Source organism: Podarcis pityusensis (genome assembly GCF_964106645.2).
Source record: "Podarcis pityusensis genome assembly, chromosome: 13".
In the NCBI taxonomy this organism is placed as follows: domain Eukaryota; kingdom Metazoa; phylum Chordata; class Lepidosauria; order Squamata; family Lacertidae; genus Podarcis; species Podarcis pityusensis.
In genome coordinates this window covers 43,327,790-43,340,702 of record NC_138038.1, presented here as the reverse complement: position 1 = coordinate 43,340,702, position 12,913 = coordinate 43,327,790, and the positions used below count along the sequence as shown (strand labels likewise).

General features: G+C 46.6%; 1 protein-coding gene across 2 annotated transcripts in view; it reads right to left on the bottom strand.

Annotated features, from left to right (window-relative positions):
* Window positions 1-12,680, bottom strand: part of ADCY4 (adenylate cyclase 4) — a gene marked incomplete at its 5' end in the record, with an annotated part of 47,240 nt that extends 34,560 nt beyond the window's left edge. For both annotated transcript variants that reach the window (XM_080977717.1, XM_080977718.1), the window contains 8 exons: window positions 982-1,140; window positions 3,772-3,899; window positions 4,617-4,728; window positions 4,884-5,038; window positions 5,687-5,836; window positions 7,372-7,533; window positions 9,246-9,443; window positions 12,510-12,680. In XM_080977717.1, the coding sequence (XP_080833843.1) occupies window positions 982-1,140; window positions 3,772-3,899; window positions 4,617-4,728; window positions 4,884-5,038; window positions 5,687-5,836; window positions 7,372-7,533; window positions 9,246-9,443; window positions 12,510-12,680 (1,235 nt within the window). The remainder of the gene's footprint in view (window positions 1-981; window positions 1,141-3,771; window positions 3,900-4,616; window positions 4,729-4,883; window positions 5,039-5,686; window positions 5,837-7,371; window positions 7,534-9,245; window positions 9,444-12,509) is intronic.
* Window positions 12,681-12,913: the final 233 nt, after the last annotated feature.

Sequence of the window (12,913 nt, the reverse complement as noted above, 5' to 3'; positions counted from 1 at the left end):
TGGCCACTACCTCCACTCACCTTCAACCTAATACTCCAATGCCTAACCGCCAAAGCTTACAAAGTTGTGACAAATTGCTATGAAGTAGGCGAAAAATTAAATGGCTGGTGCCAATTTGCCAAGTGGAAAATATTCCTACCAGGCCCCTGTTAAAAAACAGGTGACCAACCAAAGTCCATAGCAAGGTCAGGAGATAAAGAGCCTAACCTAAGGGAGGGGGGGTAGGAGAACTGACCGAGCAGGAATATGTCCCCGGCCGTGGGCAGTTTAAATATCCCGCGCTACGCCCCTGGACCGTCCGGATTGGTGAGCCTTGGGTTGACGCGGCCTAGGACCAACCAATGGCGCAGGGGCTATCCCACCCGCTTGCTCCCAGCCCGCAACATCATCTCCCCGGGTACGGGAAATGGCTTTGTCTTAGAATTTGATTCTTCCAGTCCCAACCTGGGACCGACAAGATTCTGGGTCTAGCTCCTGCCCTAGAACTACCGCAATACACCAGGGTCTGCTTGGTCACTACTTTCATTGTATCTCGATAGCATTATAGCAGCAGTAGAGCCTGCATTCTGTCCCACAAATAGCAACACAGTCAAAAGTGTATCATCAGTTACAGTGGAACCTCGGGTTATGTACCGTCCTCCTTACGAATGCTTTGGGTTACGAGCTCCGCTAACCCGGAAGTAGGTGTTCCGGGTAGCGAACTTTGCCCTGGGATGCGAGCAGAAGTCGTGCACCGGCGGCGTGATGGCAGCAGGAGGCCCCATTAATGAAAGCACGCCTCAGGTTAAGAACGGTTTCGGGTTAAGAACGGACCTCTGGAACGAATTAAGTTCATAAACGGAGGTACCCCGGATTTGTTTGGTTGTTGCTGAGATTCCTTGCTAGGTCACTAGGGGCCAGCCTGGACTGCATACACCAAGAAACAAAGCCTTTTCTGGACCAAAGTGGGAGCATTCCCTCTCACCATGTTGCTTCCCTCACCCTGGCACACCTCCTGCTTCCATGTGATTGGCTAGCGTCACATCATCGGACCAGACATCGTACTGCCACTTCTGGAGCCCAATCACCCCACACAGGACGTTCCCCGAATGGACTCCAACTCTCATGTTTATGTCCACTCCAGTGGCATCACGCAGCTTCCTATTTGTGAGAGGACAAACAGGACAAAATAAGTTTGCATTTTATTTAAAATGCCTGAACCAAATTAGTAACGAAATAAATGGAAGCGATTAAAAGTGAGGGGGGAAGGGACACACCTCTGTATTTCAGAAATTAAAATAGCAAGTCAGACATCACCTTGCCGACAAAGGTCTGTATAGTTAAAGCTATGGTATTCCCAGTAGTGATGTATGGAAATGAGAGCTGGACCATAAAGAAGGCTGATCACCGAAGAATTGATGCTTTTGAATTATGGTGCTGGGGGAGACTCTTGAGAGTCCCATGGACTGCAAGAAGATCAAACCTATTCATTCTGAAGGAAATCAGCCCTGAGTGCTCACTGGAAGGACAGATCGTGAAGCTGAGGCTCCAATACTTTGGCCACCTCATGAGAAGAGAAGACTCCCTGGAAAAGACCCTGATGTTGGGAAAGATGGAGGGCACAAGGAGAAGGGGACGACAGAGGACGAGATTCGGACAGTATTCTCGAAGCTACCAACATGAGTTTGACCAAACTGCGGGAGGCAGTGGAAGACAGGAGTGCTTGGCATGCTCTGGTCCATGGGGTCATGAAGAGTCGGACACAACTAAATGACTAAAGAACAACTCAAAATGTAAAAGGTGAAGGACCCCTGGACGGTGAAGTCCAGTCAAAGATGACTATGGGGTTGCGATGCTCACCTCACTTTCAGGCTGAGGGAGCTGGTGTTTGTCCGCAGACAGCTTTCCGGGTCATGGGTCAGCATGACTAAACCACTTCTGGCGCAACAGAACACTTTGATTTAAGCCAGAGTGCACAGAAATGCCATTTACCTTCCTGTCACAGCAGTACCTATTTATCTACACTGGCGTGCTTTCAACCTCAGTTGGCAGGAGCTGGGGCAGAGCAACGGGAGCTCACTCTGTTGTGCGGATTCAAACTGCTGACTTTCCGATCACCAAGCCCAAGAGGCTCACCCACATCCCTAACAAGTCATAACATTCTACTAGCCTTTTTTAAAAGAAGTCAGGGAGTAATTAAATATCAGTTGGTAGAACATGAGACTCTTAATCTTGGGGTTGTGAGTTTGAGCCCCACCTTGGGTGGGGGGGGGTTGGAATAGAAGACCCTTGGGGTCCCTTTCAACTCTACAATTCTATGATTCTATGTTGCTGGACTACATCTCTCATAAACCCTGCCTGTTGACTATGCTGGCTGGGACTGATGGGCGTTGGAGTCCAACAAGATCTGAGATGAGTAAGTGGGCATCAGGTTGAAGAAGTCTTATCCAGAGCTACGGTTCTCAAAGTGGGTGGTATTGTCCCCACCCCGGAGGTGGGATTACCTAGGGGGCACTAAGAGGCAAGGGATGGCAGTGGGGCATTGGAAGTAGGTCCCTCCAAGTGCTTTGATCTCTTATTCGTGAGTGGCCAGGCTAGAGCTAGAGCAAAACACCTTCCTCTGTTCATATGCAACGTTTTATGGCTCTTGTTGCTTCCAGAGCTCTTTCCTTTGGTCACATTTGTATGTACGATTCTAAATTGTTGAAAGATAGCCATTAGTCATGGCTGGTATCGCTGTATCGAGTTCATTGATTCTGTTGAATTAATTAAACTAAATAGTTTTAACTGGGTTTTGAATAAATGTGCAATTCATTGTTACTGTTTTGAATTCTATTGTGTTACTATCTTCCTTAGCGGGCCATGCAAAGCACTATTCTAAATAATATATTTTTGTAGGGTAGGGTAGGGGAGCACCAGGGATGAGTTTATGGCCTGAAAAACCTGGGGACCACTGATCTAGAGATTGCAGGCTCATACTGGGAGAGACAGTCCCTGAAGTAACCTGGGCCCAGGACATTCAGGACTTTAAAGGTGAATTATCTGTGGAAATTTATTTATTTATTTATTTATTTATTTATTTATTTATTTATTTATTCATACATACATACATACATACATGCCCACCCCACCCATCTGGCTGAGTGTCTGCAGCCACTCTGGGTGGCTGCCAATCGAATGTTTAAAACAATACAGCATTAAATATTAAAAACTTCCTTAAACATATATAGCTTACAATATAGCTTAGCAATATGTTAGGTAAAGGTAAAGGGACCCCTGACCATTAGGTCAAGTCGTGACCGACTCTGGGGTTGCGGCGCTCATCTCACTTTATTGGCCGAGGGAGCCGGCATACAGCTTCCGGGTCATGTGGCCAGCATGACAAAGCCACTCCTGGCGAACCAGAGCAGCGCATGAAAACGCTGTTTACCTTCCCACCACAGCAGTACCTATTTATCTACTTGCACTCTGACGTGCTTTCGAACTGCTAGGTTGGCAGGAGCAGGGACTGAGCAACGGGAGCTCACCCCGTCACGGGGGTCCGAACCGCCAACCTTCTGATCGGCAAGTCCTAGGCTCTGTGGTTTAACCCACAGCGCCACCCGCGTCCCACCAATATCTTATATAACATTAAAGGATGGAGTTGTAGATCTTGAATGGCACATGTACCAAACCAGAGCACCCCAATGTTGCTGCTGCTCAGACCTCAATCATGACTTGGGATCCTTCCCCCCATTTTTCCTCCCCCTCCCTCTCATTTCACCTGCCAACTGCCTCCCCCACTCCACTCACTTGATGGCCTGGCACATGTCAAGGCCCATCTTGACGCAGTTCCGGGCATGGTTGGGCAGCGACACAGGCAGCCCAGAGACGCAGTAGTAGCAGTCGCCCAAGATCTTGATTCTCATGCACTCGTTATCCTGGGAGGGAACAGGGTTGAGGATGAAGTTTGCCACCTGAGACAACATCTCGGTTTCCTTGGCAACGTACACATCATGACTCACTGGCTTAGGGCTGCTCAGCTAGGGTACCATTTCTGCACAGAGGGGTAGGATGTTTCTATGGCCACCACAGCACAATTTCCCCAAATTTCCCTGAAGAAAGGCACTGTGATTGTTAATCTGCTCTGGGAATTGTAGCTCTGGGAGGGGAATAGGAAGCGGGGGGTCTTCTAACAAATCCCAGCACCCTTAACAACTGCACCACCCAGGATTTTGGGGGGGGGGGCTGGCATAAATCCTGGAAAGGGGGGTTTAGGCTGCATCCTAAGCCTGTTCACCTGGGTCAGGTAACCTGGGAAGCTGGTATAAGTTAAGCCTGCAAAAAGAGTCTTCTAACTCTGTTTAAAGGCTTGTTTTCTCTCTGCAAAGCTTAGTCCAGCTCAGAAAGCAGATCGGCTCCAGATTGGAGTTTGGATATAGCACACTCTTCTGCCAGTTTAACTTAATTTTACGCCAGCTTCTTGTGTACAAGATTTCCCTGCATGTCACTGGACTCCACCTCACATCAGCCAATGACCAGGGGTGATGGGAGTTGTATTCCTACAACATCAGGTTCCCCGACTCCAATCTAAGGAGAGCAACCTTTTTTAAGGCACGGGAAGGGTATTTATGGAGGGGAGATATTCTCTTACTCACCTTGGCAATCTGGTCAAACTTGCCAAAGAGTTCGTTGAGCATGAGGACTAGCTCCTTTGGGGAGCATTCGCTGGCCAAGCGTGTGAAACCAACAATGTCGGCGTATAGGATGCTACAAGAGGGCGAGGAAAAAAGAAACGAAAGATGTTGTGTGGAACCGTGCAATGGAGTGGGATTCACCTAACCAGCTCCCAATTGTTCAGCCCTAATCCATATACATCAGGTCAGGCAATCTTGTAGATGACAGATGGCGTCAAAAGCAAGTACCTGATGTTTTCATGGCGCTTGACGTAGAGGTTGTGGAAATTATTGGTGCCCTCGTGACGGTGCTGGGCCTGGCCTCCATCCCGGAGCCTCTCGATGATTTCGGCCTTCATTTCCAAGGCAATGTAGGCAGGAAGGATGGAGAGAAGCAGATGCTCCTAGGAGGATCAGCACAGCAAGGTGGTGGTGGGAGGAATCAGGAACAACAGAGTCAGTTTATAGTACCCTTCCAGTACTGGACTGAATGAATGCTATGCTACCTTCAACATTAATTGGTTTGTTGCTGAGCTCTTTTTACAAGTTTCAGAACCTGGGAGTTCCCCGTGCAATGAGTTTGAAGGGGCCTTTCTTTGTCTATGATTGGAGAGGAAAATAGCTCCTCTGTGCATGGGCAGAAGAACACCCAACCTTTACAGGAAGGTTTAAGCTCTGATATCTCTCTTGTGCATAAATCAAAGGCCTGACGGAATGGATGCAAGCCAGAAGGGCCTGATCCAGGTCATAGGATGATAGGAAGCTACTCTACCATTTCAGATGTTCGGTCCATCCTGCTCAATATTATCTACAATGTTCCCCAACTTGGTGCCTTCCAGGTGTTTTGGACTACGATCCCATCAGCCCCAGCCAGCACAGCCTATGGTCAGGGATGATGGGAGTTGTAGTCAGGCAGTATCTGGAGGGCCACAGGTTGGGAGAGGCTCATCTTCACGGACTGGCAGCTGCTGTCCAAGGTTTTGGGCTGGAATCCTTTCCATGCTCTACCTGGAATGGAACCTTCTGTGCGCAAAGCCATTCTCCGTACTCACCTGGTGCCTCTTCTCAGACTCCAGCTTGACTCGGGATTGGATGAGGTTGAAGGTCTCGTGGAAGGTCTCCCCCAAGGCCACCTCCATCAAGTGCTTATGGTAGGCACCCACCAGGTTCCCGCAGACAAAGATGACTAGATTGGCCAGGAGCTGGAGGCACATGCAAAAAGAGAAGATGTAGGGCGAAGAAAGACTTGGAGGCGATCATGACACAGTGCAGTGGTGGAAAGAGAAGCCAGTGCGGTGTACTTTTTTGCGTGTCAGACAAGGGGCTCATCCAACTTCCTCTTGTGCCATGTTTCTAGGCCCAGATTTGGGCTTTAAAGCTCTGTGTTTATTTTATTTGGTCCCAAAGCTGTCCCTGGGAAAACCCACATTTCAATGCTTAATCACAATCAGGAGTAAAATGCGGGTTTTCCCAGTGAAAGCACAGGGACCAAAAAAAAACCAACAACAACTCTGTTTAGACATGGAAAGCATGGCACAAAAGGAAGTCTGGATGAGCCATAGGACTGTGGGAGACCAAGGATTAAATCCCCATTCAGCTACAAAGCTCCCTGGGTGACCTCGGGCCAATACTGACTCTCAGCCTAGCCTACCTTCCATGGTTGTTGTGGGGTTTAAGGGGAGCACTACGTCAACAACCTAGAGCTCCTTGGACAGAATGTGGGATACAAATGTAATAATACCTCAGGGTAGAAATTCTGCAAGGCCCGTTATCAGTAAGGCCAGCGTCACCACGCAAGAGTGCAGCCTGAACACAGATCTGGTTTAAGAGGAGCCCAACGCTGCTTGTTAGAGTGAAAAGCAACTCCAGACAAAGTGCAAGGAAGGCACTGAATGTACAGCAAAAAGCTTGGATTGAATAAGCGATTTCAAAGACTGTGATTGGATGAAGAGATGGCGAGATGCCAGGGTGGCAGAAGCTGGTTGGCTAGAGGATGAAGCAGCTAAGAAGATGTACATTTTCGATATAGGGTGTGTGCTAATGGAAATGCTCTCACAGACTCTGTTGGACTCTGTCCGGTAATGCGTTATTGAATGAGGTCAGACTCATGCTGAATTTACTGTGAGCGTCCCTCAAAGGGAATTTCCCCACACACAACAGGAATTCCCAGGAATGTCCCATCGGCCTGCCTTGTGATGTGATTGGGGAAAAAATAGCATTTTTGGCAACACAATCATTTTAATCGCCAATATTTTCCCTAACATTGAGAGATTCATTCTGCTCCATATTTCTAAATTTCTTTTTACCTCAAGCCAAATTTTTTCATACTTATTTTTAAATAGGTTTATATTTCTTGATGTTAACCAAATCCCTAAATATTTAACCTTTTTATAGACTTCAATCTCAATGTTTTGTTCTAGTTCGGTTCTTACTTCTTCCTTCATGTTTTTAACTAATAATTTAGTTTTATTCCTATTTAGCTTAAATCCTGCCACTACCCCAAAATTATGAATTTTTTCTATTACTTTAGGGAGTGAAGTTTTAGGTTATTCCACTGTTATCACTAGGTCATCTAGTGAATTATCTAGTAAGATAATTCACTTTTCCCAGTTTTTACACCTGTAATCACTTTATTTACTCTTATGTTTTTGGCAAGTACTTCCAAGACCAGAAAAAACAATATTGGTGGCCTGCCTTGTGATGTGAAGCACGGATTGGGTGACAGGGCCCCACTTACCTGCAGCGCTAGCTCCGAGCGCGAGCCGCGCCCCAGAGAGAGGTAGACGCTCAGGACGACAATGTGGGAGAGGGAGGAGACCAAGCCGGCAGCCACGGCATCTTTCATGCCAACGGGCAACATGGTGTAGACGGTGAAGATGATGAAGAGGAAGAATGAGACCTTTGGAAGAAAAGAACACGGCATCAGTTCTCCTTGTGACAGGAGGGAAATTAGGAATGTGTAAATTCCACTAGTCTGCGAAAGAAAATCGGGGGTCAGGGAATAATAGTAATAATAATAATAATAATAATAATTTATACCCCGCCCTCCCCAGCCAAGACCGGGCTCAGGGCGGCTAACACCAAATATAAAACAAGTTGATTGGAATACAACTTAAAAACAAGGTTAAAATACCGTATTTTTTGCTCTATAAGACTCACTTTTTCCCTCCTAAAAAGTAAGGGGGAATGTGTGTGCGTCTTGTGGAGCGAATGCAGGCTGCGCAGCTATCCCAGAAGCCAGAACAGCAAGAGGGATTGCTGCTTTCACTGCGCAGCGATCCCTCTTGCTGTTCTGGCTTCTGAGATTCAGAATATTTTTTGTTTTCCTCCTCCAAAAACTAGGTGCGTCTTGTGGTCTGGTGCATCTTATAGAGCGAAAAATACGGTACAAGATTAAAATGCAACCTCATTTCAGCAGAAACTCAAAAACTTTCTTGGGGATGAAAACATCAAGTCTGGATAGGCTAACTATCCAGACTGGTCCAACGTGGGCCAGAATCTGCTAAAACGGTTTCTGCCACGTTCATGCTGACTTTGGAACAAGCACCCCTCAGACCCATTGTCAAGAACTTGCCTACTCCCAGTTTTTCCACACATGATACCCATCTGTTTCTTCCATATCAGTCACCAATCTACAAGTAGGGCTGCAAATAGAGGCAGGGCTGTCTTAAGCATATGCGGCGCCGGGGTGCAAAGATCCACCCGGCGCCCCTCCCCCCACCCGGTTGCCCAGTCCCAGATGCGCAATTCCTGTCTAGATGTTCTTTGAACATGACCCCTGCCTCTACATATGGCCATGTGAAGAACCCTTTCTTGCAACCATACACGACTTTGCGCTTCCAGTAGATAACTAACTGTAGAACGATTTGCTTGTTTCAACTGTGCTATGACACAATTATTGTACAGTGGTACTTCAGGTTACAGGCGCTTCAGGTTACATACTCTGCTTACCCAGAAATAGTACCTTGGGTTAAGAACTTTGCTTCAGGATGAGAACAGAAATCGCGCGGCAGCAGCAGCGGGAGGCCCCATTAGCTAAAGTGGTACCTCAGGTTAAGAACAGTTTCAGGTTAAGAACGGACCTCCGGAACGAATTAAGTTCTTAACCCGAGGTACCACTGTATACATTATTGGCAGAGTTGTGCCGTTAGTTGACTGTATGTCTATAAGTCTCTCCAGGCTCTGATATGCACGTTGCTCTTTAATTTGCTGAACTAAGTAAAATTGTCCTTTATATTTGCAAGCCGGTTTGGTGTTTTGGTTTTCTTGTAATACCTGAATATAAGCCGCGCCCTTAAAATTTCACAGGCACTCACACCCGTTTCGTTTTACCGTATGTCTGTTTCAGCAGCAATATGGTAAAAGCCAATTTTCATGAATTTAAGCCACACGGAATTTGGGGGAAAAGTGAGGCTTATATTCAGGCCAGTACGGTATAACAGCATGCTCCCAGCTCTACACAGATGTCAATCAGAAAAGGACTGCCAATGCAGAAGGCGGGGATAGGTTCAAAGAGCACTACGCTGAGGCCCCCTCAAGCCTACACTCAGGTCTCTGAAGGCTCCTCCTATTCCTCATTTTAATTTTCAGGATGCAGCCTGAGCCCCTCACCTGATCCCAGGCACTGACCACCCCTCCGGTGAAGACAAAGACATAGCCCATGGTCATCAGGCAGGTCCAGATGATGGCAGAGAAGATCCGTGTGCATTGCTGGAAGAAGCTCTCTATGCACACAAGGATCAGGATGAGGCTGAAGATTGCCAGGGCAACGAACAATGTAATCAGGAAGCCCAGGTTGGAGGAGAAATCCTGGAGAGAAAAGGGGAATTAAACGAGCAATTCCGTTTGTGCTGGTTTGCAGCATTGGCCCGAGTTATACCACTAGGGGGGCACTGCACTCAATAGTAGAGCAGATGCTTTGAACGCAAAAAAGGAAAAATCTCAGGTTTAGGCCAGCATCCCCTGTCAGAGAGTCAGGACACCAAGATGGGAAACATCAGTGCTAGAGACTCTGAATGGAGCACAGAATTCCCGGGCAGATGCAGGAGTGCTCAGACACAGTATAATACTGCTCTGTATGTTCAACGCAGCAGCAAACAGAGCGGTGCAGCTGGCGGTTTGGACTTTGTGCTACGGCTCAATGGAGGCTAAGGAAACGGTGCCCATCACCACAGTCTGCCATCCCACAGCTGCCTGTACTTTCAAACAGTCCAGAGTTTGGCAGCACCTGTCAGCTTCCTCCTCTTAATCTCAGGGTCAGTGGTGTGCACAGTGCCTAATTTACGTATAAGCTAAACAAGCTGTAGCTTAGGGCCCCACTCTCTTGCCCCCCCCCCCAAATATACTTCTTCTTAATCATAGCTGTCAACTTTTCTCTTTTCTTGAGAGGAATCCTATTCGGAATAAGGGAATTTCCCTTAAAAAAAGGAAAACATTGACAGCTGTGTTCTTAATTGTATTTCAGTTCAACAATTACTTTGATAAAATACATGTTTTGTTATGTGCAAATGGCTTTGGATACCTGTTAGGTCCATAAATTACCATATAGTATCTATTCAACACAAAAAACAGTGACAATTTGTTGTTGACAAAGGACAGCTGGACATATAAAGGGCCCCATTACCTTCAGTAGCTTAGGGCCTCATCAAACCTAAATCCGGCCCTGGGTGTGCGGTTTGTGCCCTTCTTCCACCTTCCCAAATCCAGCCCAACTTTAGGAAGGAGGAAGCAGGGCTCCAGCGTTCTGTCAGAGGACTGGCGCAATCCTCCCCAGAGCCCAGGAAGCTTTCAGCAGAAAGTTACAGGACATGCACTGATGGGAAACGAGGTCCCCAAACACATTGCACATTTAAAGCAGCATTGTGGCTTCTCCTCAAAGAAGCCGTATGTTAAGAGTGCTGAGAGCCGTAGTGTAACAAAAGTGGAACTGGAAACAACAACAATCCCGATCTTTCGTGATATGAGAAGTTAGAGCATGGGTAGGCAAACTAAGGCCCGGGGGCCAGATCCGGCCCAATCGCCTTCTAAATCCGGCCCGCGGATGGTCCGGGAATCAGCATGTTTTTCATGAGTAGAATGTGTCCTTTTATTTAAAATGCATCTCTGGGTTATTTGTGGGGCATAGGAATTTGTTCATTTTTTTCCCCTTCAAAATATAGTCCGGCCCCCCACAAGCCCTGAGGGACAGTGGACCGGCCCCCGGCTGAAAAAAGTTTGCTGACCCCTGAGTTAGAGGATTACAGCAGGAAGTCATGGGGGCATGCACCGATTGGAAACAAAGCAGTTTGTCTGCCTCAAAACTTTTTCAGTCACTAATGGTACTGAAAGCAGCATGACAGCATGGTGTATGAAGAGCTAAACAAAACTTTGTTAAGAAAACAGAAGCTTTTTTATTGGGGATATTAGACACAGATATAGCCAGAGAAAACAAGAGAATATTCCTTTACGCTACAGGGGCTGCGAGAATACTAACTGGCAAAAATTGGAAAAAAGAAATCATAGCAACAAAAAAAGTGTGGCAAGATAAATTATTTGACTACAGTAGTACCTTGGGTTATGTTATCTTCGGGTAACGTAATTTTGAGTTACAAACGTGGCAAACACAGAAGTGTATACTTCTAGGTTTTGCCCCGTGCACATAAGCGCTCTATCAAGGCATGCACGAGCACAGAAGTGGCGCCTCCGGATACTGACTTTTCGGGGTAAGTACGGACCCCCGGAATGAATTAAGTTCATATCTGGAGGGTCCACTGTATATTGAATTGGCTAGATTGACAGGAGCCATTAGGGGTCAGCCCAAGTAAAAATTTCAAAAAGAATGGGGAAAATATAGAGAATACCTGAAAAAGCAGTGTCCTCAAATTAATACTTGGATTTGTTTCAACTAACTTCTGCAAAATAAATTATAGTATAAAAGCTAAAAATAGAAAGAAAAGGGGGTAATAATAAACTAAGGAGACAGTTTACCAAAAACAAAAAGAGAACCGTGTTTAGGCTGAAAGAAGTCAACTAGAAGAAAAGAAGAATTGAAATATGATATAGATATTCTGTTGATTATTTGACCTGTGTAAGTTTGCATATGTTATTATGTTTTATTTGTATTTCATTTTTTGTTTTTAATTGTGCATTTTTATCAGTGTGTATGTGTTGTAAAATAAACTTAATAAAAAAAATGAAAGCAGCATGACATATATCCTTCCTGGAGCCATCATGACTACAAATCATGGAAAATAAAGAGGATGTCTGGAGGGACCCAAAACAGATCTTGCAAGCCTGAAGTCTGCCCACCAAGATCTACTCCGCTTTTTCTATTGCCTGCTGCCAGATCCTTTGAACTGGAGGTGCCAGGGACTGAACTGAGGACTTTCTGCTGTTGAGCTATGGTCCCTCCACCAAACTCAACTATTCTCCCAACCACCTCATCTAAGGATGGAGAACCTGCGTAGTCCTCTGGATGTTCTTGGGCTCCAAAAACCCATCAGCATGGGTGATGGGAGTCGAAACAACATCTGGAGGGTCACAAGCTCTCCCACCCATAACCAAATTCTTAGAACCTAAGAATAGGACTCCTGGATCAGGCTAGTCCAGCATAGTCTCACCGTGGACAACACAAGCAGGACCTGAACACAACAACACTCTCCCCTTTCTGTGGTTTCCAGCAACTGGTATTCAGAAGCACAATGCTTCCGAAAAAGGACATACAACAAAACGATTAGAGCCAAGAGCTGTTGATATCCACATCTTCTATGAATTTGTCTAATCCTCTTTTAAAACCATCCCATTGGTGGTCTTTTATGGGAGCAAATTTATTCTGTCCTGACTCCCATAGACACCCCATCTCTCTCTCTCTCTCTCTCTCCTTGCAAACATGCTTACCCGGCCACTGGCAAAGGATGTCACAATGAGAGCCACGCAGATGCCCAACACAATGAAGAGGAGCAAGAGGATGAGGGGGTACTGTTGGCTCAAGCTGTAATAGGTTTGATAGTAGAGGTCCTCCCGTGGGGTGTCGCTGCTGGTTGACTGTGGGCGACGCTGGCAGGGCATGGCTTTCCTGCTCCCACAAACTCCCGCCTTGGAGGGGAGGAGAGCTCACTCCTCCCAAGGTGAGTAAGGGAAAGCCAATCAGCACCTTTTGCTGCAGCTGTTGAGGGTACCCATTTGTACTTCAAGGCTGCAGAGCTCCATTGTTGAAAAAACAGGTGTATTAATCCAGACAGGGGACATGGGGAAATCCAACTGAGCAGTGAGCATGAAACCTGGGGTGGATGATCTCAATG